At 53.4% G+C, this 26005-nt stretch overlaps 1 protein-coding gene across 1 annotated transcript in view; it reads left to right on the forward strand.

Moving 5' to 3' along the window:
- LOC137467731 (transcription factor 4-like) overlaps positions 1 to 26005 on the forward strand; it is a gene marked incomplete at its 3' end in the record, with an annotated part of 99729 nt that overhangs the window by 48739 nt on the left and 24985 nt on the right. Inside the window, exons 6-9 of the mRNA XM_068179152.1 lie at positions 11822 to 11886; positions 16625 to 16672; positions 21028 to 21154; positions 23705 to 23754. Coding sequence (XP_068035253.1) covers positions 11822 to 11886; positions 16625 to 16672; positions 21028 to 21154; positions 23705 to 23754 — 290 coding nt within the window. The remainder of the gene's footprint in view (positions 1 to 11821; positions 11887 to 16624; positions 16673 to 21027; positions 21155 to 23704; positions 23755 to 26005) is intronic.

A 26005-nucleotide genomic window follows, 5' to 3' on the forward strand; every position in this document is an offset into this window, starting at 1 on the left:
AAACGTGTGGAAAATCAATCCGGGGCAACACCTCTGGCCAGGTGAGGGGGACAAAACCAACTCCCAGCCTTTCCCGGGAAAACCAGGTGGTTCATAATGAGCCTGCCTGGAAGAGCTGGAATTCTCATCTCAGCGCCTGTATGTCTTCCTTGCATCCTCTCAGAAATTCCATTTTTTCTTTATATTATTAATGCAGCAGCTGTTGCAGTTCAGGCAGCTTCCAAAGGACCGGCAAATTCGGGGGGGAAACGGGGACTTCTTTCAACTTGGGAAGCTTCAGTTCTGCTCTCTGCAGCAGCTGCACGGGGAGCAGGTACCCCCGGAATATTCTGGGATGTGGGGGCGTTCCCGAGGCTCCGTAGGGGATCTGATCCCTCGTCTCTGGATTCCTGAAGTCCCAAAAGCCTTTCTCCTGGCTCTCCCCTCTCCTGGAGGATGGCACCTGGATGATGTGGCTGGCGTTCCTGCGGCTCTTCCCGGGGTTTTTAGGGGGGGCAGTGGGGCGGGTGGCAGGTGACACTCAGCCCGTGCTGGGTCCATTGCCGTTCCTCCAGGTGAGAACGGGCAGGTTTATCCATCATTCCTCGTTTATCCATCATATCCAAACTCCTCGTCCCTGCTCCTGGGGCTCCCTCCTGACCTCCTGCCCTCTGCAGTGCTGGGGAATATCCTGGCAGAGCTGCAGAGGGACTGGGGACAGCACACAGGCAACGGCTGCCACTGCCAGAGGGGACTTGGGGATGGAATTGCTGCCTGGCAGGGTGGGCAGGCCCTGGCACCGGCGGCACAGAGCAGCTGGGGCTGGGTCGGAATAACCTGGGATACGGAAAAGCGGCCCTGCCGCGGCAAGGCTTGGAGTGAGATGAAATCCCTAAAAGCCACCCCAAAGCTCTGTGTGGGATTCCACGGGACACCCCTGGCACTGCCCAGGGCCAGGCTGGCAGGAGCCTGGCACAGGGAAAAGGTGCCTGTGCCCCGGGGAGGGAAGGGAAGGGAAGGGAAGGGAAGGGAAGGGAAGGGAAGGGAAGGGAAGGGAAGGGAAGGGAAGGGAAGGGAAGGGAAGGGAAGGGAAGGGTGGACAGGGTTTGTGGGCTCACGGACAGGGAAGGGACGTGCTCCCCAGGGTGGACAGGGTTTGTGGGATCACGGACAGGGTCAGTGGGATCACGGACAGGGTTTGTGGGCTCACGGACAGGGTCAGTGGGATCACGGACAGGGTCTGTGGGATCACGGACAGGGAAGGGACGTGCTCCCCAGGGTGGACAGGGTCTGTGGGCTCACGGACAGGGAAGGGACGTGCTCCCCAGGGAGGACAGGGTCTGTGGGATCACGGACAGGGAAGGGAAGGCAGCTGCGTGCAGCGGGGTCCGGCGGGACGGGCCGGGCCGGGCCGGGCCGGGCTGGCAGCGGGGTCAGCGCTGGCGGCCGAGGGCTGTGTGTGACAGACTGTGAAATGGGGCGTTGCTGCGCGGCTGCGCCGCACCTGGGCCCTTCAGCTGTGATTGATTGGCTTGGTCATGTGGAATGGGCCCATCTGCTCCCGCTCCTCCTGTTTGTTCCAGCCGCAGCCCTTCCTTCCTTCCTGCCTGCCTGCCTTCCTTCCCAGCGGCTGCCGCGGCACGGGTCCGCCCGCTCGCAGCCGCGGCCGCGCCCGGAGCCCGCGGAGAGCGGCGCGGGCCGAGGGCAGCGGGCGGCGGCCGCTCCGGAGCCGCGGGCCCGCCCGGGTTCGGTGCCGGTGCCGCCGCCGCCCGCGGAACCCGCGGGGAGCGACTCTTACTGCGGCGAGGAGTTTTCTTGTACCCGAGCCAATACTTAATTAAAACCGCTGACATCATGGTGTTATAATTAAGCGTGGCATTAATTAAGCTGGAATAACGATTTTTTTTTTTATTAAGAGCTGCTCCGATTGTGGAAGCGGCAAAAAAAAAAAAAAAAAAAAAAAAATCCCAAATAATTGGAGATGAACCCGGGAGAAATGCATCCCCGTGCTCCCGCTCCCGGAGCGGGCTGGGAACTGGGAACGGGAGGAGCGTCGGCCGCGGAAAGTTGAGGGGGATTGGGCGCCAGCCGTCGGGAAATTTGGGGGATTATTTCCCTTTTCCCTGTTTTTTTTCCTTTTCCCCCAAAACTGCTGATCGGCTCCTGGCATTCTGATGGCTAATTATGCATCGGAGAGCTTCGACAGCTGCATTCATCATCATAAAATGTAATAATTAATGACATTCCAACAAAGAAAAATATGCAAATGAGAACTCATTAGCATTTTCATATTCAGCTTTGATAATGCTTTTGCTGACAAGGTTGTAATTAATGAAAATTCATGTCGCAGTCAGGAGATTGGATCGGTTTCATTCCGCTCACAATTCCCAAATGCTTGCATTATGGAAAATCGGCGGCTCTGCCAACTTTTTCAGGGAAGAAAAAAACACACACACACACTAAAAGCACCAGATGCAAATGAAGGGGAGGGAGCCGTTAACTCCTTCCAGCCCTGGCCCCCTCCCAAAAAAAAAAAAAACCAAAAAAAAAACGCAGGCAAGAAAAACAAGCCTGATTTCCGTAGGGCCGCAGGAATTTGGGGAAAACTTTTCCTCCTGTTTCCATTCCCTTTGATCCCGAGCTGAGCTCTCTCCCAGCCTTGACTCCTGAGTTCTGAATGCGAGGAGCCCCAGGAATGGGGAGGGATGGGGCTGATTCGGGGCAACTCCACAATTCCACAGTCTTTCCCTCTTTTCCCTGCCCAGCAGAACGGTTCTTCCCAAGGAGCTGGGGCGTTCAGTAGCTCGCACTTCCAAAGGGAATTTCTGTTTTGGTGGAAAAGCGTTGATGGGGTTTGGTTTTTGGGATCATTTCCTTTGGGGTGGGCAGGATGCCCAGGCAGATGGTGGAATGGCACCTGTAAGCAATCGGAATGGATCCGCTCATCCCGGCGCTTCTGGGAGCTTTGCGATTCCCTTCTCCACACAACAACTGGGACTGGGGCTTTTCCCCCGAAATCCCTGGGTTTGGGCTCAGCCTGAAAATCTGGGATGCAAAAAGTGTGGAAACAGCGTCAACTGAAACGTCGGGAGGGTTTTATTCTAAAAAACCCCAAAACTGGGAGTAGGGAGGGGTAAAAAAGAAAATAAACTTCCATTTGCACCATCCCAAGGAAGGTTTTCCATGAGGTTTTCCCGTGGGAGAACCACGGATGACCATGAGGAAAAAATCCTATTTCCATGTGGGAATTGTTTGGGAGGTCTTTGGGATCGGCAGCGCCACTCTGTTTCCGTGTGGGAATTGTTTGGGAGATCTTTGGAATCGGCAGCGCCGCTCTCATTCCATGTGGGAATTGTTTGGGAGATCTTTGGGATCGGCAGCGCCGCTCTGTTTCCGTGTGGGAATTGTCTGGTGAAACCTACAGAATTTGGGAATTTGGGATTTGGGAATGGGGTGACGTTCCTGGTGGCTTTGGGAATGGGCATTTGGTGACATTCCTGGTGGCTTTGGGAATGGGCATTTGGTGACATTCCTAGTGGCTTTGGGAATGGTGTGTTCCTGGTGGCTTTGGGAATGCAGATTTGGGAATGGGGCGTTCTTGGTGGCTTTGGGAATGGGGATTTGGGAATGGGGATTTGGAGCCGTTCCCGTATTTTCCATCGCCTTGCCTTTCTCTGTGCTCTCTAAGAGTGGAGCCACGGAATGGTTTGGGTCGGAAGGTCTCCTGAGGAACATCCCGTTCCGATCCCACGCCACGCCAAGGGACACACGTTCCACCATCCCAGGTCGCTCCAGGATCCCGTTAGCCTCGTTTCCTTGTTTTTCTGCTCGTTAGCACCAGGGATGCCCCATCTTCGGCGGATTTCTGGCCACGGGACCCCCAGTTTTGGGGCCAGCCATCCAGGAGCCAGCCGCCCACCTGGCGGAGCAGGACGAGGCCGCGGAAGGCGCGGCAGGGCTGCGGCTGGAAGTGCGGCGTGCAGTCAGAGCCCTTAATTGTGATGCATTTGCCGAGTTGCCGCCGCAGCGCCGGCCCTGCTCCGGTGCCATATGGTCTCCCATGGAACATTTAACTTGTCAGATATAATGGATCGGCCTGGAAGCAGATTTGTGCTCCGAGCGCTCGGCTCCGCGCTCGCGTCGCGCTCCGAGCCGCGGGCTGCGGCATGAGGGATCGCGGCGGAGACGGCGAGAGGAGGCACAGGCGCTTCCCCCGGAGAGAGTGACCTATATGGCACGGAATTTTCCCGGGCATTATCCCTGGCACTGACCCCGGCAGGCTGCACGTCAGATCCGTTTAAATCGGCCCGCTCCCAACAGATTGTGCCAGGGAAGAAGAGCGGCTCGGCCTTCCCGCTCCGGCTGAGGGATGGGGAGCGGGAACTCAGGGGTACAGAGCTTCAAAATCGGGATCTTTGGGCAGTCAGCATTTTGGGAACTCAGGGATACGGAGCTTCAAAATCGGGATCTTTGGGCAGTCAGCATTTTGGGAACTCAGGGATAGGGAGCTTCAAAATCGGGATCTTTGGGCAGTCAGCATTTTGGGAACTCAGGGATACGGAGCTTCAAAATCGGGATCTTTGGGCAGTCAGCATTTTGGGAACTCAGGGGTACAGAGCTTCAAAATCGGGATCTTTGGGCAGTCAGCATTTTGGGAATTCAGGGGTACGGAGCTTCAAAATCGGGATATTTGGGCAGTCAGCATTTTGGGAATTCAGGGGTATGGAGCTCCAAAATTGGGGATGTTCTGGAGCTGTGCAGTAGGAATGGGATGTGAGGGAGAAGTTTCCATGGATGAGGAACTCCCATCGGTGTGGGGTTGTTGGGAGAGACACTCCAGTTCCTTGGGGCTTCAGGGAACCATGGAATGCTTTGGGCATGGAGCATTTTGGGAACTCAGGGACAGCAGAACTTCCAAAAGTCTGGATGTTCTGGAGCTGGCACTGTGCAGGGAGAAGTTTCCATGGATGGGGCAGCATGAGGAGCTCCCGTCGCTGTGGGGTTCTTGGGAGCGGCACTGGATGTGTCTGCCCCTCAGGAGATCGTGGAATGCTTTGGGCTGGAAGGATCACCCAGTGCCACCCCGTGCCATGGCCAGGACACCTCCCACTGTCCCAGCTTATTCCAGCCTGGCGCTGGACACTCCCAGGGATCTGGGGCAGCCACAGCTTCTCTGGGAATTCCTAATTCCCAGTATCCCATCCATCCCACGCCTGGGTGCTGTCCCTCCATGCCGTGTCCCCCGTCCCTCTCCTGGTTCCACTGGAGACCGCGTGTGCCGCCGCTGGGAGTTTGTGTGGATCCTGAGCCCAGAAAACCCCCGACGATCTGGGACGTGTCGGTTCTCCCCGTGTTAGGGAATTGCTGATGGGGTAAGAGGGAATTCCGTCTTCTGGGGCAGCTGCTGGTTGCCCGTCCTCTGGGAACCTCGGGGTTTGTTGTGTCCCCTTAGAAGATCCAGAAATCCCAGCGGGGTTTTTAACAAAGTGAGAAGCACAAGCCATGTCGGGAAGGGGAATACGTGGGATGGACAGAACTTGGGTAGGAATTAGGAGCGGAGCCCCGAATCTCCACGGAAGGAGGGGCTGTGGTTTTATAGGAATACCTCAGGGATGGCGCCGTGCATTCCAAGGCGTGGTGGCCATTAATTAATAATGTAGATATTATATATAAATATATTGAGGGATATAATATGGGTTATCCTGTGCATTCCAAGGAATTGATGGCCTTAATTAATAATAGGGATATTATACATCAATATATTGAGGGATATAATATGGGTTATCCTGCGCATTCCAAGGAATTGATGGCATTAATTAATAATAGGGATATTATACATCAATATATTGAGGATATAATATGGGTTATCCTGCGCATTCCAAGGAACTGATGGCATTAATTAATAATGTAGATATTATACATCAATATATTGAGGGATATAATATGGGTTATCCTGCGCATTCCAAGGAACTGATGGCATTAATAAATAATAGAGATATTATAGATATTCAGGATATGGATGGTGCTGTGCATTCCAAGGATTGGTGGCCATTAATTAATAATAGGGATATTATATATATATTTAGGGATATTATAGGAACGATGCTGTGCATTCCAAGGAGCGGTGGCCATTAATTAACACCAGGGATATAACAGATATTCAGGATATGGATGGTGCTGTGCATTCCAAGGAGCGGTGGCCATTAATTAATAATAGGGATATTATATATATATATATATATATATATATATATATATTTAGGGATATTATAGGAATGATGCTGTGCATTCCAAGGAGTGGTGGCCATTAATTAACACCAGGGATATAACAGATATTCAGGATATGGATGGTGCTGTGCATTCCAAGGAGCGGTGGCCATTCCAGGTGCCCCAGAATCCTGGAATCTGGGGATGGTTGGGTGGGAAGGGACCCTAAGGACCCCTCATTCCACCCTCCTGCCTTGGGCTCGGAACCTTCCATGAGAAAGGGTCCCTGAGCTCTCTGCTCCTTTTTCCCGTCCCAAATTCCTCCGAGTGCCCCATGGGCGTCCCTTCAGGAAAGAGCATTCCGGGTCTCCGTTGATCCCGAATCTCTTTGTGCGTGTCCGGCGTGGGGTTTGGGCACTGTCTGGAGCTTCCTCCTGCCTTTGGATCCTCCTCTCCCTCTCTTCGGAGCGATCCCGGTGAATTGGCGGGGTAAAATCTGCACGAACGAGGAGGGACCGCTGTGGGGTGATCCCGTCCCAATCCCCCTCCGATAAACCCGTATCCCTGCGGTCGATCCCTCACTGTTCCTTCGGGCTGGAGCGCGATTGCCGCGTCTCCCTAGCTCAGATGTTCGTGGGAATCCCGTTCCCGTGTTTTGTTTTGTCACTAACGCCTCGGGTTTTCCTTGGATTCTGCTTCCCAATGCCCCTTTCCCCTCCCCAGCCCCTTTTCCCTGTTACATTCCAAGGACAGCACGGGTGACACACGAGCGACGTTTTTCCTTGGAGTTTTTGCTGCTCTCCCAATATTTCCAGGTGTTCAGCTTGTTCACTCATTATCTCCCCGAGCCTGAAATTCCACAACATCCCAGAGGAAAAGGTGCTGATGGAAAAATCCCAAACCAGGGATTGTCTCCCAGAATTGTTCTCCCCATCGCGGCGTCTCCGTGTGGCCTCGGGCCCCGGGAGCATCCCACGGCTCCAAGGAATTTTCAGCTTCCTCTCCTCGTTAAATATCCATATTCTCCCGCCAGCCTGGGAAGAAACGGGCGTTTTGTTTCAATAAATCCCTAATTTAATTAGGGAAGTTTATTATTCCGCTCGCAATTAGCGCGTGGATTCGATATCCAGCTTATTAATCCCTGCGACGTTAGGGATTGTGCTGCTGCCTACGGAGCGGTGACACACGGGGCAGCTTCCCTTCATCCTTCCCTTTGGATCCTCCGCTTGGGGTGTCAGACATCCCCGGGGCCTTTCCCCGGAGCCGAGCGGGGAATGTGCCCGCACGGGCTCGGGATGGGGTCACCCATGGATCCCCCGACCCGACGGGGATGTGGGGCCAGCCCCGCCGGGGGTCCCCTTCCCGTGGGCTGCCGCGGGTGCCGGCAGGGACTTTTGGGGACGTTTGGGAATTTCAGCCCCGGGAAGCCCCGGGAATTTGCACCCCAAATTTCCCCGGCTCCGCCGGTCGAGCTCCGGAGCTTTGTTTCCGATGGTTCCTGGATTTGCTGGGAGCCGGTCCCTCCCGATCCTTCCGTTCCCGTCCCCGTTGCCTGCCTCACTCCTGGCTAAAACATTTCCTGTTGGCCTCGCTTTCCCTTCCAATTATTGGGATTGATATTTTCCCCGACCTAAAACCCCCGATTTCTCCTGCTTTTGTTGTCTGGCCTTGCCACGGAGCACAAAACAGCCTTCCATTTCCAGGGACGAGCTCCTTTGTGCTGGCAAATGTTCCCAAGCTCACGGAGAGAAACTGGGATGTCGGGGTGCCTCCAGAGCGGCAGGGCTTGAGCCCGGCTTGCCTGAGCCCGGCTCAGGCGGAGCTGGCGCGGCAGGCGCACCTGGGCTCCGCGGGGACAATGCCCGCGGCTCCTTGTGCCCGTGCCAGCTCCGTGCCCGCGGGAGCGCCCGGAGCAGCCGGAGCGCCGGCAACGGCGAGCGCAGCACAAAGGGATGAGCTCCCGCCAGCTGTTCCTGGTGCCAGGGATCTGCTCCTGCAACCAGGAAAATTCCCCTTCAGCCCCCGTTTTTTGTTCCCTCTTGTTGTAAATTTCCCCTCCTTTTTAAAAATTCCTCCTCTAAAGAACAGATTATTCCAAAGTTCTGCAAAAATTCAGGAGCGCTCTGCTGGCTCCTCTGATAATTAGGTGGGCAGGAGATTTTTAATCCCATTTTTTCTAGGAAAACCTCGGGAAGGTGTCCACAGCGAAAACAGGACAGACATAAATAAATATTTTATATTTTTATAGATTTCTTTTTGCACCGGTGAGGTTCTCGCAGGCATTGCATAGACAGGAGAAAATCCTCATTTATGTCCATGAGGTTTTCCTTAGATAATTGAGAATTCCCCACAAATTGTAGCTGGATTTCTCAGCTGAAACAAGGCAATTTGGGATCTCTAAGGGGAAAAAAGGCCCATTTTTTAAAGGATAATCGATCCGCGTTCGGGGCCGTTCACTCCCTTCCATCCTCCCTTTCTCCTGCAGCCCAAGTGGAAGAGAATTTGGGATGCCGAAATTCAGGACTGGGGCCGAGTTCAGGTGGCTGGTGCATCCCCCAGCAGCAGAAATTCCTGCGTGCTCATTAATTGGGATTTGGGAATTTCAGCCCGTTCCCTCGCTCGGAAGCTGATCCCAAATATGCTCCGGCTTCGTGTTCCCCATTCCTGGTGTGATTTGGGAATTCTCCTTTAATTTGGCATGAAATTTATCTTTTTTTTGTCATTTATTTTGCCATTTAATTTGTCCTTAAAGGGGAGTGCATCGGGCTCCTTAATTCCTAAAAAAAAAAAATATCCAGGAATAAAATAATAGATGGAAGCAAAATTACAGCTGGAAATGTGGAGCTATTAAAATTCCAATTCCCAAGAATTTCTGCTCTCCCCAGCCAAGTTTTCCTCAGTCTAAGCAAACCCAAATATCAGGAATTCAAATATTCCGGTCGGATGAATCCCTTCAGAAAAATGTTTCAATATGAACTGCAAGGAAATACTGAGTTCAAAGAATTTGCAGAAATAATTTCACTTCCTCTCCTCTGCTCCCCAAAAGCACCAGGGTGCCCTTTCTCCAGGGCAGGGGAGGATGGCACGAGTCGCATTTATCCTTCGGAAGTCGCCGCGATTTCCTAATTAATTTTCCCAACTCCTCCATGGCTTCTTTCCGGGAGGATTTCTGCCCCTTCAACAGAACACAGAGGGGATGTTTTGGGAGAGAGGGGCATTTTTTCCTGGAGGTGTGCAGGGAGCAGGGAGCTGGAATCCCACGTTTGCCAGGAAAACAAGAGTTCCTTTGTCTCTGCCGTGACTGGCATTGTGGCCGCTCCTTGAGCATCCCGACATTTCCCCGCGTGCTCTCGCCGAGCTTTCCCTGCCCTACGCAGAGCCCCGGTGCCGGGCACCTCCGGCTTTGTCCCCGAAACCTGCCCGGGGCCGGGAGGGAGCAGAACCTTTCCCCAGCCCTCCAGCTCATCCTCTGGTCCCCTTATTTCCCCCTCCCGTCTCCCCGCTTCCCCCAGCGCGATATTCCAGCGGGGACTTTTCTCCTGGAAGCCACGGCCACGCGGGAAGAGTGCCCAACGCTCTCCTCCTGCCTCTTTTGAGGAGTTGTAGCCATGGGGCTTGGCACTGGCACCGTTGTCTTTGTGCCAAAAAATATCCGCAGCGGCTGCCGCATTCTCCGACCGGAGGCTTGGCTCGAAAATTCCGCAGTGGATGCGGCGGGAAGCGACGGCGCCGGAGCCGTGCTCGCTCTCTCCTTGGGTTTGTTTTGTTTTTTTTTTTTTTTTGAACCCTTCCAAATCAAAATCTCAAGGAGGGAGAATCTTGAGCTTTCCCTAGCCCTGGAAAATGCCAGGCATGGCATTGTTAAGCCGCCGAATCCAGGGCAATGGGGGAGAAGCTTTTCTTTGGCAGCACAGAGATCCTGCGGATCCGACGCTCGGCACGTGCCAGGGAACGGGAGGCTGGCCACCGCTCATCCCAAATTTAGGGAAAGATCATTTGGGGAGAAAGGGTTCCCCCCTCCTGGCCGGCTGGGAACGAGGGTCATGATTTTATCAGCGACACTCTCCCCGGGGCTGGGGTCGAACGGTTCCTTGAGTTCTCCCCAAATCCGGGGCTTTGTCCCCAAAGGGACTCCGGGGCACACGAAGCGGCCGAGGCGAAACTCGCTCGGGAGCCACGGAGCCACGGGCTCGGTGGGAAAAGTGGATGCTGGAGATGCAATCTTTTCCAAGGAGCATAATCCTAAAAAAAAAAGTCAATCTCCCGCTGGCTGCGGAGCCGCTTTGGTACCTCACAGACTTCGACAGAGTGCTGGCCGAGTGCCCATTGATGTCATGGAAACACTCAAATTACTGGGAATGATTCATGTCTCCGCTGTTCCCGATTCCTCCCCCACACAAATAGGAGTGGATCTGATCCCTGACAACTTGTAATTTGCAGGGGGTTTATTTTTGTATCGGGATAAATATTTTTTCACAACTGAAATTAAGCCGAGCCTGAGCCGATGGCAAAGGAGCTTCCGGAGCGCGGGCGGGAACGCGGGGCTGCTCGGGGCACCCGGTGCCTGCCCTCATCCCGCTTTTCCTGGGGGATTTGTTCCCCCCATCTCCCCGCTCCTTCTTCCCAACCCTCCTGGGGTGATGGGAGCAGCACATGGGCTTCCAGGCCCTGGGAGTCGTCGGTTCCCAATGAAAACGTCACTGCGGTTTCGAGCTGGAATTATTTCCAGCGGTCCCAACCCGAGGCTCGTCCATGGGTTTTGGATCAGCGGATCCGACGTTATCGTAGCAGCCCACGAATTGTGCAGGTTCACGTGGAAAACAATCGAGACACAAAAGCTTAAATGAGGGGGCTTAAATCGGGACGGGGGGAAGGAATTTTCAGTTCCGAACCACTGGGAATGAGCCAGCTCCAAGCTGGGAGATGGGTACTCGGGGGCGATGAAAGCAGCTCCGCATCCTTTGTCTGAGGAGCCGCCTCACCGTGGCATGGGGATGGCACCGGGCACACCGAGCTGGCAGCGGCTGCGGAGCGCCCTGGCACTGCCCGGCTCGGGCAGCAGCTGCGCCTCAGCCCGCGGAGAGCCGGGAATTTCGGCGCCGCCGCCGTGCCCCGGGATGTTTTCTGCCCTCTCCAGAAGGATGCTCTGCCCCTGGAAGAGGTTTGGGAGCAGCCCTCTGCGCTGCTCTTTGTCTGGGAGCACGTGGGGCGGTGCTGCTCAGCCATGACTTCATGCTCGGCTCAAACCTCCTCTTCCCTCCTGGATCCGGGCCCTTCCGTGCCCAAAGCCGCCCGCTGCCCGTGCTGCCAGCCCGGCTCTGGGCTGGGAACGGGAGAGGGGCAGGGCAGGGCTGCAGGCTGGCACTGGGCTCCCGGCCCCGGTCAGGGAGGCCGCTGCCAGCAGTCCTGCTGAGGCTGAAGGTGGGACGTGGAGCTGCCACCGCAGAATTCCATGGGGAAATTCCCGTTTTTCCAGCGGCACAGGCAGCATGAGGAGGTTTATTCCCCCGTTAACCCCTTTCTGTGTCCCAGGCTCGTGCGTGGAGTCGCCGCCGGGAACGTGGGGTGGAGCAGGCTTGGATCAGCTCCGTGCCCGCTTTCCGTGTGTTTACTGGGATTTTTCCTCTCTTGCCAGGTAAAACAGAACGAGGCTCGTACTCATCATATGGCCGAGATTCCAACCTCCAGGGCTGCCACCAGGTGAGTGAAACCCCGCGGAACTCAGAGCTTGTCCTGCTCCTGGACGCTCCCGGTGCCTCATCCCACGCTGGGGGTGCTGCCCGTCGTGGCCCACAATCCCGGCCCGGGGGACGACCCGAGCACGGGGCTCTCCCGGCCCAAACGCGACTTTTCACGGGCTGTGGTGTGAAAGGAAGGTTGCATTGAGGGATAAGAATGTCTGTGGAAATATGATTTGTTGTCCCTTTTTGTTTGGGAATTGGTTTTGGCTGGAAGTCAAGGCCAGCAGGCTAACGGCAAAGCCTTCCCGAGGGGAGCGCGGCGGCTCGGAGGAGAGGAGGACTTGAATTAAATAATAAAATGCCAACGGAATACAAAGGTGGAGCGCTTGTGCCTCTGCCTCGCACTCGGAATTTGCATCTTGGGAAGTCTCCGGAGGAATTGGGAGCCTAAAAGCACCATCCGTGGCCAAATTCCACGCTTTGTTCGCAGACAATTGAGTTTTTAGAGAGACACTTTTCCTTTCTCATTCCAAGAACAATGTTAATCACGGCCCTTAATTCCTCCTGTTCTTCCCGAGCCTTTCCCAGGAACCTCATGGCTTCCTTCCTCTTCCAAATGTCCAGGAGAAATTCCAAAGCAGAGGCAGAGTGCAGCTGATTCCCCCAGGAAAGGGAAAGGCTGGAATTGGGAGCGTGTGTGGTGCAGGGATTTGAACCATCCCGTGGAGAACCAGGGCAGTTTGTCGGGAGTTGCAGGAGGCAGTGGCGCTGTGGGTGTGACCCTTCCCTCCAGAGCAGGCTGGGCAGAATCCCAGAACTGCTCCCCAGACCTGTGCAAGTGGCACCTGGGGACACGGGGGAGCTTTTCCAAGTGGAAGCTCTCCATGATTCCACAGCTGGCATTCCCTGGGGGAAAAGCTGCTCCTGGGCAAGGGGAGACCATTTCTGGGCCATCTTCTTCCCAGCCCTGGAACTCTGCAAGAGTCCCCCATGGGCAGCGCCACCTCCCACAATCCCAGCCCGTGCAGCCTGGCCTGGAGCACTTCAGGGATGGAGAGAATGCTGGCAGCAGCACCAGGACAAGGGATCCGTGTCCTTGGGATTGGCCAGAGACAGTTATTCATTCCCTGTCCGTGATCCCACAAACCCCTCCTGTGATCCCACAAACCCCTCCTGTGATCCCACAAACCCCTCCTGTGATCCCACAAACCCTTCCCTTCCCTTCCTTTCCCTTCCTTTCCCTTCCTTTCCCTTCCTTTCCCTTCCTTTCCCTTCCTTTCCCTTCCCTTCCCTTCCCTTCCCTTCCCTTCCCTTCCCTTCCCTTCCCTTCCCTTCCCTTCCCTTCCCTTCCCTTCCCTTCCCTTCCCTTCCCTTCCCTTCCCTTCCCTTCCCTTCCCTTCCCTTCCCTTCCCTTCCCTTCCCTTCCCTTCCCTTCCCTTCCCCTTTTTTGGCAAAATTCCTGTAGGGATCATCGTTCCTGCTGCGTTTCCCCGCCATCCCCCCGAAAACCCCCCAGAAGGGACCAAAGAAGGGGATTTAGGTGCCTCCCAAGCAGGGCTGGAGCAGCCCGGGCTGCTCAAGCGGTTCCTGTCCCATCCTGGCTCCCTGCTGCCGCTTTGAAAAGCTTGGAAGGGCTGGAAAAGTGGGAATTTTCCCTGAATCCCAGCCGTTGCCCACGGCCAGTGGAAATCAATCACTGGTGGGAGCCGGTTCCTCGCCGACCGCTCTTGGCCGGGCTCTGAGAAATGATTGATTCCCAGCCCAGCTTTGGGGAAAAGTTGTCACAAACGCCGCGTGCAGACGGAGCCGCCGCAGCCGCGTCCCGGAGCGCAGATGGGATTTCTCCTCCTGCCGGGTTTTACGGGCACGTCCCACATCCCAGGCTGCGATGGGACGGGACAGGGACAGGGACCCTCCAGGAATTCCTGGCACCGAGGAGCTGGGCCTGCCCCATCCCTCAGAAATGCCATTTATTTCCCAGGATGTTCCCAGAAAACCTTGGGAAATGCTGAAATCGGATTTTCCAGGGGGTTAACCGGCTCTTAGCTGGGAAATGCTGGGAGATATTCCCTAAAATTCTGCTTTTCTCCAAGATATTGCCAACAGCCCCGGAGCTGCTCCTCATTCCCATTATCCCGCAGTACCCAGTAATTCCCAATCCGGCAATTCCCAGGTGCTGCAGCGGAAATGAGGTGGAAATGATCCCTAAAATTATCCCTAATCCAGGTGGAAATGATCCCTAAAAACTCAGACATCAGGGAAACGGCAGGCTGGGGTTTTTGGGAGGATATTTGGGAATTATCCCTGAATAATCTGGGCTAGGGCCAGGGCATGATTTGTCCCTTTTCCTCCGTGGAATCATTCCCAAAAATAGGAATTTCAATGGCAAATTCAATCTCAGGGAGGAAATTCCATTTTTCCTCAAAAGCTCCTGTTTTTCTGCAATGATTTTAAGAATGCTGGAAAAGGAAATCCACGTGGAAAATAGGAAAAGAATTCCTGGGTTGGAATGTAGGGACAAATCTTGGAAATGACACGGGAGGTTTGAAGAGGGAACTGCCGAATTCCCAAAAATGCAAAGGAGTCGTAGGAATGCACGTGTTGGGAAGAGCTGGAAATCTGGGGTGAGAATTTTAAAGCAGAGGGAAATATCCAAGGAATGGATTTTGTGCGGAAAATTCCCAAATCGAGGTGAATTTGGGTGAGGAGGGAAAATCCCGGATCCTGAAGGAGCGGGAAACAGGACAGAGGAAAAAAGGGAATTGGAGTTAGAAGTCCCTCTCATTCGTGTGGGGTTTATTAGAACATTAATTAAAATTATTAGGGTTTTTTTTAATTATTTGGGGTTTTTTAGCTGCGATTCCACTGTAATTTGGGAATTTGCTCGGGAGCACTGGGAGCAGGGAATGGGAGGCTGGAGCTGCTCCCTCATTCAGGTGGGCACCTGCAGGGGCTTTTTTTTCCTGGGAAAAGCCCCAATTAGGGAGAGCGGGAGCAGCCGGGTCAGTGGGATCCCAAGGGTGCCACAAAGCTGGGAAGCACCGGCAATCATCCCGGCAACCGGAGCTTTGATCCCGCCGAATGGCAGGAATTTTAATTGGGGACCAGCGGGAAAGGGGCAGATCCCAGAGCAGGAGAAATAAGGGAACGCCTGGGGGAACGGCTTCCTTTGGGGTGAGCTCCCGAGGAGTCCCCAAAAGCGGGGAAAATGGGGTTGAGGCGGGGCAGTTGAGCAGGTGGAGGAAAATTGGGATTGAGGTGGGGGGAAACTGGGATTGAGGTGGAGGAAAAATGGGATTGAGGCGGAGGAATTGAGCAGGTAAAGGAAAACCAGGGATTGAGGTGGAGGAGTTGAGCAGGTGGAGGAAAAATGGGATTGAGGTGGGGGAAAAGTGGGATTGAGGTGGGGGAAAAATGGGATTGAGGTAAGGGAAAACTGGGACTGAGGAGAAGGAAAACCAGGATTGAGTGAGGAGGAAAACCAGGATTGGGCAGGTGAGGGAAAACCAGGATTGGGCAGGAGAAGGAAAACCAGGATTGAGGAGAAGGAAAACCAGGATTGGGCAGGAGAAGGAAAACCAGGATTGGACAGGAGAAGGAAAACCAGGATTGGACAGGAGAAGGAAAACCAGGATTGGGCAGGTGAGGGAAAACCAGGATTGGGCAGAAGAAGGAAAACCAGGATTGAGGAGAAGGAAAACCGGGATTGGGCAGGAGAAGGAAAACCAGGATTGGGCAGGAGAAGGAAAACCAGGATTGAGGAGAAGGAAAACCAGGATTGGGCAGGTGAGGGAAAACCAGGATTGAGGAGAAGAAGGAAAACCAGGATTGAGGAGAAGGAAAACCGGGATTGGGCAGGAGAAGGAAAACCAGGATTGGGCAGGAGAAGGAAAACCAGGATTGAGGAGAAGGAAAACCAGGATTGGGCAGGTGAGGGAAAACCAGGATTGGGCAGGAGAAGGAAAACCAGGTGCTCCTTGCCCGGGATTTGGGACATCCCCGGTCCCACATCCCAGGGATGCTCCGACCCCAAAGCTCCTTCGGGAAAGAGCTCCGTCCCTTCCCAGCTCATCCCCAGAAAAACCCCAATTTCCCCGGGGAATTGCCCCTGATGCGCGCCTCTGGATTTCAGCTCCCGGGCCCTTTCATCCCAGCTTTCAGCAGGAAAATCCAACACGTTGCCACCACCTGTTGCCATCAGAAAGGGAAAATATTCCGCTTTTTGTAGGGCTCCTTTCCAGCCAGACAAATCCGGAAGTGCGGTGCCCGTCATCTTCCTGGAAAAAGCCACAAAGCGGCAGAAACAACATTTGGGTTTTTCGGGGAGGGATGGTTTCGTTCCCATCTGGATGGATGCTGTGGATCTGCTCCCTCTCCAGCTCTCATTCTTTGTCCCGTTATTCCCCTTCCGGAGGCTGCAGGAAAACAGGAGGAAAAAAGCCCAAAAGATTGGCACCGCCAAAAATTCCAGCGGCGTGAAAGCGCCGACATTTTAGGGCTTGGGTGTTACATTTTGGGATTGGGTTTTAGCTCCGATTCCAAACCATTTTCCTCTCCGTGGCCCGGAAAATTTGGGATCCTCCTCCTTTTCCCGATCCTCGCTGAGCTGGGAGGCCGCTCTGGGAAAATCTGGGGTAAATTTTCCACGGATGCATTTTTATCCCACTTCCCCGGGTGCGGAATTTCTGAAATAACCCCCGCCCCCGATCCCTTCTCGTGTAATAATCGGAATTTGGGGTTTTTTTTTTTCCCCGTAGCTTTTTCCAGAGGAAAAAGTTGGGATGAGGAAGCCAAAGCTCCATAGGGTACGTGGATGTTTTCCTTTTTCTGGGAAGCCTCAAAATGCGGAGTTTTGGGTGCTCGGAGGGGGATGAGGCAGGCGCTGGATTTAGGGATTCATCCTGAGACGGAAAAGCCTGGCCCGGATTTAGGTCTGGCTTTACGGGAGAAAAACCCACGGCTGTGGCTGCGGAGCATTCCCGAGCTCCGGCGTTCCCTGAATGTTCCCTCTGGAAAAGCTTGCAGACATTCCCCAAATCCTGGTCACCACAGAGGGGCATTCCTTCTGGAAGCATGCAAAGAATTCCCTAAATTCCATGTGTTCCCGGGATTCCCAGGCACCAATATTCCCAAGCTGCCTAAATCCCCCTTCTTTCTGTCCCCCTGTATTCTTCCCTAAAATCCCATTTCTTTCCCAGGATTTTAAACCTTGGCAAAAATTCCCTTGGGAAATGCAGAAACCCCCCCGGGTTTCCCAGGGCTTCTCACCGCTCTTAGCTGGGAAATGCTCGGAGACATTCCCTAAGATTCTGCTTTGCTCCGAGATATCCCCAACAGCCCTGGAGCTGCGGCCTCCGTCCCTCCCTGGTTCCATTACCCCCAGAATTCCCAAGGTTTCTCCCGCTTTGCCAGGTGGAAATGATCCCAAAAAAGTCAGACACGGGGAAAGGGCGGGATGGGATTCCTGGGAGGATGTTTGGGAGCAGGAATTTTCCACGGGATTTTATCCCTGGAACCTCAGATCCCGGGAAAACGGCGGCTGGGAGTTTGGGAGGATGGAGAGGGGATTTTTGGGAGGATGGAGGGAGGATTTTTGGGAGGATGGAGAAGGAATTTTGGGAGGATGGAAAGGGAATTTTTGGGAGGATGGAGAGAGGATTTTTGAGAGGATGGAAAGGGAATTTTTGTGAGAATGGAAAGGGAATTTTTGGGAGGATGAGAAGGAATTTTTTGGGAGGATGGAGAGGGAGTTTTTGGGAGGATGGAGAGAGGATTTTTGGGAGGACGAGAAGGAATTTTCTGGGAGAATGGAGAGAGGATTTTTGGGAGGATGAGAAGGAATTTTTTGGGAGGATGGAGAGAGGATTTTTGGGAGGACAAGAAGGAATTTTCTGGGAGAATGGAGAGAGGATTTTTGGGAGGACAAGAAGGAAGTTTTAGGAGGATGGAGAGGGGATTTTGGGAGGATGGAGAGAGGATTTTTGGGAGGATGTAGAGAGGATTTTTGGGAGGATGGAGAAGGAATGTTCGTCAGAATGGAGAGAGGAATTTCGGGATGATAGGGAATTTTTGGAGGATAGAGAGGGATTTATCGGGAGGATGGAGAAGGGGTTTTTGGGGGGTTGGAGAGGGAATTTTTTTCAGAATGTCGAGAGGATTTTTGGGATGATAGAGAGGGAATTTTTGGAGGATAGAGAGGCTGGAGAGGGGATTTATGTCAGAACGGAGAGAGGATTTTTGGGGGTGTGGAGAGAGGATTTTCGGGAGGATGGAGAGGTCGGGGCGGGCCAGCGGGAATTCTTCCACGGGACGGGATTCAGCCACTGGAGCGGGGATGTCCGAGCCGCGAGTGAGCGAACCGAGGCGGCCCGAGCGAGCGGGGCCGAGCCGGCGCGGGTGCCGAGCGGGGGCTGCCCGGGCGGGGAAGGGATGCCGGGCGGACGGACGGACGGACGGACGGACGGACGGATCCCCGAGCCGCGTCCAGCCCGCTGCCGCGCTCGCAGCGGGCATTTCCCGGCTCGCGGCCGCCCGAGCAGCGCTTTGTGCAGGTGCTGAGGCCGGTGCTCAGCGGGTTAAGCCGAGCGGGGCCCAGCCATAATTGGCCTATTTAGGGCTCATTTGCATGTGAATGGCGCGCTAGCGAAGCAGCGCTAAGTCTGTTGTGAGTGACACGGTGATTAGAATTTCGATTAGGGCAAACACATTCCCCACTTCGCCGCGGCGCTAATTGCCCGCCGCCGCTTGATTAGCGGCGCCCCGAAACCGGAGTTTGGGGGATCCAAGTTGGGCCGGGACTCGGGGCGCCCTTCCCGCGGAGCTCCGGGGCCGGGACTCGGGGCGCCCTTCCCGCGGAGCTCCGGGGCCGGGACTCGGGGCGCCCTTCCCGCGGAGCTGCGCGGGTCGCGCCGGCCTCGGAGCTCCGGGGCCGGGACTCGGGGCGCCCTTCCCGCGGAGCCCCGGGGCCGGGACTCGGGGCGCCCTTGCCGCGGAGCCCCGGGGCCGGGACTCGGGGCGCCCTTGCCGCGGAGCCCCGGGGCCGGGACTGCCTGGGGTGTCGGGAATATCCCCGGGGCTGCTGGGCTTCACCTATAGGTGATGTATGGAACGGGTCACTCGGAGCCTTTAGTCACCTATAGGTGATCAATGGAACGGGTCACTCGGAGCCTTTATTCACCTATAGGTGATCAATGGAACGGGTCACTCGGAGCCTTTATTCACCTATAGGTGATCAATGGAACGGGTCACTCGGAGCCTTTAGTCACCTATAGGTGATCAATGGAACGGGTCACTCAGAGCCTTTATTCACCTATAGGTGATCAATGGAACGGGTCACTCGGAGCCTTTAGTCACCTATAGGTGATCAATGGAACGGGTCACTCGGAGCCTTTATTCACCTATAGGTGATGTATGGAACGGGTCACTCAGAGCCTTTATTCACCTATAGGTGATCAATGGAACGGGTCACTCAGAGCCTTTATTCACCTATAGGTGATCAATGGAACGGGTCACTCGGAGCCTTTATTCACCTATAGGTGATCAATGGAACGGGTCACTCGGAGCCTTTATTCACCTATAGGTGATCAATGGAACGGGTCACTCAGAGCCTTTATTCACCTATAGGTGATCAATGGAACGGGTCACTCAGAGCCTTTATTCACCTATAGGTGATCAATGGAACGGGTCACTCGGAGCCTTTAGTCACCTATAGGTGATCAATGGAACGGGTCACTCGGAGCCTTTATTCACCTATAGGTGATGTATGGAACGGGTCACTCAGAGCCTTTATTCACCTATAGGTGATCAATGGAACGGGTCACTCAGAGCCTTTATTCACCTATAGGTGATGTATGGAACGGGTCACTCAGAGCCTTTATTCACCTATAGGTGATCAATGGAACGGGTCACTCAGAGCCTTTATTCACCTATAGGTGATCAATGGAACGGGTCACTCGGAGCCTTTATTCACCTATAGGTGATCAATGGAACGGGTCACTCGGAGCCTTTATTCACCTATAGGTGATCAATGGAACGGGTCACTCAGAGCCTTTATTCACCTATAGGTGATCAATGGAACGGGTCACTCGGAGCCTTTATTCACCTATAGGTGATCAATGGAACGGGTCACTCAGAGCCTTTATTCACCTATAGGTGATGTATGGAACGGGTCACTCGGAGCCTTTATTCACCTATAGGTGATCAATGGAACGGGTCACTCGGAGCCTTTATTCACCTATAGGTGATCAATGGAACGGGTCACTCAGAGCCTTTATTCACCTATAGGTGATGTAATAATTCATGGAATATATCATAAATCATACTGAACACACTTTAGATACCGAGTGAACCCTATAGATTTCACACCTATAAAATACACTATCTGCCCAAGGTGTGATGTATGAGTGCATATATGAACACATTCTATATTTGATACACGCTATATAAAATACAGGTCCCCACCGTTCCACGTTGTTTTACCCTATACAAACCCCAGGACGTGTTCTATCCTGTACATTTCAGTCGTTTTACCCTATACAGACCCCAGGACGTGTTCTATCCTGTACATTTCAGTCGTTTTACCCTATACAAACCCCAGGACGTGTTCTATCCTGTACATTTCAGTCGTTTTACCCTATACAGACCCCAGGACGTGTTCTATCCTGTACATTTCAGTCGTTTTACCCTATACAGACCCCAGGACGTGTTCTATCCTGTACATTTCAGTCGTTTTACCCTATACAGACCCCAGGACGTGTTCTATCCTGTACATTTCAGTCGTTTTACCCTATACAAACCCCAGGACGTGTTCTATCCTGTACATTTCAGTCGTTTTACCCTATACAAACCCCAGGACATTTCACCCCAAACGTTTTCCCCCAACAACGGAGCCGCCTCGTCCCTGAGAGGGTTTAACGGGATAATCCGAATTCTACCCTCCCCAAATCCCAACAAAAGGGTCGGCACCGGGGTCGGCATCGGGGTCGAGATCGGGGTCAGAGTCAGGATTGGGGTTGGGATCAGGGTTGGGGTTGGGGTTGGGATCAGGGTCGGGATTGGGATCGGGGTTGGGATTGGGATCGGGGTCGGGATTGGGATCGGGGTCGGGATTGGGATTGGGGTCGGGGTCGGGGTCAGGTCCCAGAGCTGTGTGTCCCCGCAGCAGAGCCTGCTCGGAGGGGACATGGAGCTGGCCACGCCCGGGGCGCTGTCCCCCAGCAAGCCGGGCTCCCAGTTCTACCAGTACGGGGGCAGCGCGCGCCGGAGACCCCTGCACGGCTCCTCCATGGGTGAGTGACCCCAAAATCCCAGAGACCCCAGAAATCACACCCTGATCCCACTGATCCCAGTGATCCCAGTAACCCAGAGACCCCTGCACGGCTCCTCCATGGCTGAGTGACCCCAAAATCCCAGAGACCCCAGAAATCACACCCTGATCCCAGTGATCCCAGTAACCCAGAGACCCCTGCACGGCTCCTCCATGGCTGAGTGACCCCAAAATCCCAGAGACCCCAGAAATCACACCCTGATCCCACTGATCCCAGTGATCCCAGTAACCCAGAGACCCCTGCACGGCTCCTCCATGGCTGAGTGACCCCAAAATCCCAGAGACCCCAGAAATCACACCCTGATCCCAGTGATCCCAGTAACCCAGAGACCCCTGCATGGCTCCTCCATGGCTGAGTGACCCCAAAATCCCAGAGACCCCAGAAATCACACCCTGATCCCAGTGATCCCAGTAACCCAGAGACCCCTGCACGGCTCCTCCATGGGTGAGTGACCCCAAAATCCCAGAGACCCCAGAAATCACACCCTGATCCCACTGATCCCAGTGATCCCAGTAACCCAGAGACCCCTGCACGGCTCCTCCATGGCTGAGTGACCCCAAAATCCCAGAGACCCCAGAAATCACACCCTGATCCCAGTGATCCCAGTAACCCAGAGACCCCTGCACGGCTCCTCCATGGCTGAGTGACCCCAAAATCCCAGAGACCCCAGAAATCACACCCTGATCCCACTGATCCCACTGATCCCAGTAACCCAGAGACCCCTGCACGGCTCCTCCATGGCTGAGTGACCCCAAAATCCCAGAGACCCCAGAAATCACACCCTGATCCCAGTGATCCCAGTAACCCAGAGACCCCTGCACGGCTCCTCCATGGCTGAGTGACCCCAAAATCCCAGAGACCCCAGAAATCACACCCTGATCCCACTGATCCCAGTGATCCCAGTAACCCAGAGACCCCTGCACGGCTCCTCCATGGCTGAGTGACCCCAAAATCCCAGAGACCCCAGAAATCACACCCTGATCCCACTGATCCCACTGATCCCAGTAACCCAGAGACCCCTGCACGGCTCCTCCATGGCTGAGTGACCCCAAAATCCCAGAGACCCCAGAAATCACACCCTGATCCCAGTGATCCCAGTAACCCAGAGACCCCTGCACGGCTCCTCCATGGCTGAGTGACCCCAAAATCCCAGAGACCCCAGAAATCACACCCTGATCCCACTGATCCCAGTGATCCCAGTAACCCAGAGACCCCTGCACGGCTCCTCCATGGCTGAGTGACCCCAAAATCCCAGAGACCCCAGAAATCACACCCTGATCCCAGTGATCCCAGTGATCCCAGTAACCCAGAGACCCCTGCACGGCTCCTCCATGGCTGAGTGACCCCAAAATCCCAGAGACCCCAGAAATCACACCCTGATCCCAGTGATCCCAGTAACCCAGAGACCCCTGCACGGCTCCTCCATGGCTGAGTGACCCCAAAATCCCAGAGACCCCAGAAATCACACCCTGATCCCACTGATCCCAGTGATCCCAGTAACCCAGAGACCCCTGCACGGCTCCTCCATGGGTGAGTGACCCCAAAATCCCAGAGACCCCAGAAATCACACCCTGATCCCACTGATCCCAGTAACCCAGAGACCCCTGCACGGCTCCTCCATGGCTGAGTGACCCCAAAATCCCAGAGACCCCAGAAATCACACCCTGATCCCACTGATCCCAGTAACCCAGAGACCCCTGCACGGCTCCTCCATGGGTGAGTGACCCCAAAATCCCAGAGACCCCAGAAATCACACCCTGATCCCACTGATCCCAGTGATCCCAGTAACCCAGAGACCCCTGCACGGCTCCTCCATGGCTGAGTGACCCCAAAATCCCAGAGACCCCAGAAATCACACCCTGATCCCAGTGATCCCAGTAACCCAGAGACCCCTGCACGGCTCCTCCATGGCTGAGTGACCCCAAAATCCCAGAGACCCCAGAAATCACACCCTGATCCCACTGATCCCAGTAACCCAGAGACCCCTGCACGGCTCCTCCATGGCTGAGTGACCCCAAAATCCCAGAGACCCCAGAAATCACACCCTGATCCCACTGATCCCAGTGATCCCAGTAACCCAGAGACCCCTGCACGGCTCCTCCATGGCTGAGTGACCCCAAAATCCCAGAGACCCCAGAAATCACACCCTGATCCCAGTGATCCCAGTAACCCAGAGACCCCTGCACGGCTCCTCCATGGCTGAGTGACCCCAAAATCCCAGAGACCCCAGAAATCACACCCTGATCCCAGTGATCCCAGTGACCCAGAGCCCCTCCATGAGTGAGTGATCCCATAAATCCCATCCCAAAATCCCCCACATTTTCCCCCCAAAAATCCCATCCCAAACCTTTATCCTCACAATTCCCCCTCCTTCCCTCCCATTCTTTTTCTGCAGCGCCTGAAAACCCCAAAATCCCTAAAATCCCCAAATCCCAAAAACCCCATATATCCCCAAAAACCCAAAATCCCAAAACCCCGTTCCTAATCCCCCTTTTCATCCCTTTTTTCCAGAAGTTCAGACAAAGAAAGTTCGGAAGGTGCCTCCGGGTTTGCCGTCCTCCGTAAGTCCCCGCTCTGCTCTTCGGGATTTTGGGATTTTTGGGGGAAAGCTCGGCACATTTGGGGAATTTCCCCACATTTTTTGGGGTTTTGGTGGGGTTTCGGTCCCGTCAGGAATCGCTGCTTCGCTTCGCTCCCGTGAGCCCGTGGATTCCCCGACTGCGGATCAGCGGGGCCTGGGGGAAATCCTATAAACCCCACAGGGGCACAAAGGGACTGGGAATGGATTCAGCCTCATTTGCATATCGCATTGATATCAATACTGCCTCATTTGCATATCGCATTGATATCGATACTGCCTCATGTGCATATCACATTGATATCAATACTGCCTCATGTGCATATCGCATTGATATCGACATTGCCACGTTTGCATATCATTCACTTATCGATTGTGCTTCATTTGCTTATCACTCTGGTATGGATACAGCCTCATTTGCATATCACATTGATATCGATACTGCCTCATTTGCATATCACATTGATATCGATAATGCCTCATGTGCATATCACATTGATATCGATAATGCCTCATTTGCATATCACATTGATATCGACAATGCCTCATGTGCATATCGCATTGATATCGACAATGCCACGTTTGCATATCATTCACTTATCGATTGTGCTTCATTTGCTTATCACTCTGGTATGGATACAGCCTCATTTGCATAGCATTCTGGTATGGATACTGTCTCATTTGCATAGCATTCTAATATCGATAGTCTCCTTTGCATAGAATTCTGATATCGATAGAGCCTCATTTGCATACAACTCTGGTATTGATACGGTCTCATTTGCATATCATTCTGATATAGACACAGCCTCATTTGAATATAATTCTGATGTTGGTACACCTCATTTGCATATCATTCTGATATCGATACAGCCTCATTTGCATATCACTCTGGTATTGATACAGTCTCATTTGCATATCACTCTGATATCGACAGAACCTCATTTGCATATAACTCTGATATTGATATGGTCTCATTTGCATATCATTCTGATATCGAGATAGCCTCATTTGCATATAATTCTGATGTTGGTACACCTCATTTGCATACAATTCAGGTATTGATACAGTCTCATTTGCATATCATTCTGATATCGATATATCCTCATTTGCATATCATTCTGATATTGATATGGTCTCATTTGCATATCATTCTGATATTGATATGGTCTCATTTGCATATCACTCTGATATCGAGATAACCTCATTTGCATATAATTCTGGTGTTGGTGCACCTCATTTGCATAGAATTCAGGTATTGATACAGCCTAATTTGCATATCATTCTGATATCGACAGAGCCTCATTTGCATATCACTCTAGTATTGATACAGCCTTGTTTGCATATAATTGTGATGTCGATGCACCTCATTTGCATATCACTCCAGTATTGATACAGCCGCATTTGCATAACATTCTGCTATTGGTACAGCCTCATTTGAATATCATTGTGGTATTGATACGTTCTCATTTCCATATCATTCTGACATCGACAGCGCCTCATTTGCATATCATTCTGGTATTGATAGAGCCTCATCTGCATATCATTATTGTATCGATAGTGCCTCATTTGCATATGGTTCTGCTGTGGGTATCCCATCGCTCCCTGGGAAATTCTGCATTCCAAGGCGGGACGGGAAATTCGGGACGGGAAATTTGGGATGGGAATTTCGGGATGGAAATTTTGGGATGGAAATTCGGGATGGAAGTTTCGGGATGGAAATTTCGGGATGGAAAGTTTGGAGGGGAAATTTTGGAGGGGAAATTCGGGATGGGAAATTCGGGATGGGAATTTCAGAGGGGAAATTCGGGATGGAAATTTCGGGATGGAAATTTCAGAGGGGAAATTCGGGATGGAAATTTCGGGATGGAAAATTTGGAGGGGAAATTTTGGAGGGGAAATTCGGGATGGGAAATTCGGGATGGGAATTTCAGAGGGGAAATTCGGGATGGAAATTTCGAGATGGGAAATTCGGGATGGGAATTTCAGAGGGGAAATTCGGGATGGAAATTTCGGGATGGAAATTTTGGGATGGAAAATTTGGAGGGGAAATTCGGGACGGGAAATTCGGGACAGGAAATTCGGGATGGAAAATTCGGGATGGAAATTTCGGGATGGAAATTTCGGGATGGAAAATTTGGAGGGGAAATTTTGGAGGGGAAATTCGGGATGGGAAATTCGGGATGGGAATTTCGGGATGGAAATTTCAGAGGGGAAATTCGGGATGGAATTTCGGG

The sequence above is a fragment of the Anomalospiza imberbis genome, unplaced genomic scaffold (genome assembly GCF_031753505.1).
Source record: "Anomalospiza imberbis isolate Cuckoo-Finch-1a 21T00152 unplaced genomic scaffold, ASM3175350v1 scaffold_77, whole genome shotgun sequence".
Lineage (NCBI taxonomy): Eukaryota > Metazoa > Chordata > Aves > Passeriformes > Viduidae > Anomalospiza > Anomalospiza imberbis.